The sequence below is a fragment of the Bison bison genome, unplaced genomic scaffold, assembly GCF_000754665.1.
Source record: "Bison bison bison isolate TAMUID 2011002044 unplaced genomic scaffold, Bison_UMD1.0 scf7180017864484, whole genome shotgun sequence".
Classification (NCBI taxonomy): domain Eukaryota; kingdom Metazoa; phylum Chordata; class Mammalia; order Artiodactyla; family Bovidae; genus Bison; species Bison bison.
The window spans coordinates 492,879-493,153 of record NW_011495044.1 but is presented as its reverse complement, the minus strand read 5'-3'; the positions used below and the strand labels follow the sequence as shown (position 1 = coordinate 493,153).

Here is a 275-nt window from a genome sequence, read left to right as displayed (position 1 = left end):
TACAGAAGGCAAGTGACAGGATGTAGTGACAATCCCCCAGGTGGGTTGCGGCTGGCCCAGCCCTGCCACCCTGACCCACAAGGGCCCTGACAGACAACTGTCAGCTGAGCAGCACCCTGACCTCCTCAAACTCAGCTGTGAGTTTCTGCCGCCGCGTCTGCTCGTCCCCCAGCAGGGCTTCCGTCCGTTCCAGCTGCGTCTTCAGCTGCAGGCAAACACGTTTGGAATCTGGGGCAGGCAGGACCCTTTTAGGCACCCAGGGCCCCCCACCCCGC

The 275-nt window shown here is 62.9% G+C and overlaps 1 protein-coding gene across 1 annotated transcript in view; it reads right to left on the bottom strand.

Moving 5' to 3' along the window:
- RRBP1 (ribosome binding protein 1) overlaps positions 1-275 on the bottom strand; it is a 51,256-nt gene that overhangs the window by 2,247 nt on the left and 48,734 nt on the right. Inside the window, exon 23 of the mRNA XM_010862792.1 lies at positions 104-205. Within this exon, the coding sequence (XP_010861094.1) occupies positions 104-205 (102 nt within the window). The remainder of the gene's footprint in view (positions 1-103; positions 206-275) is intronic.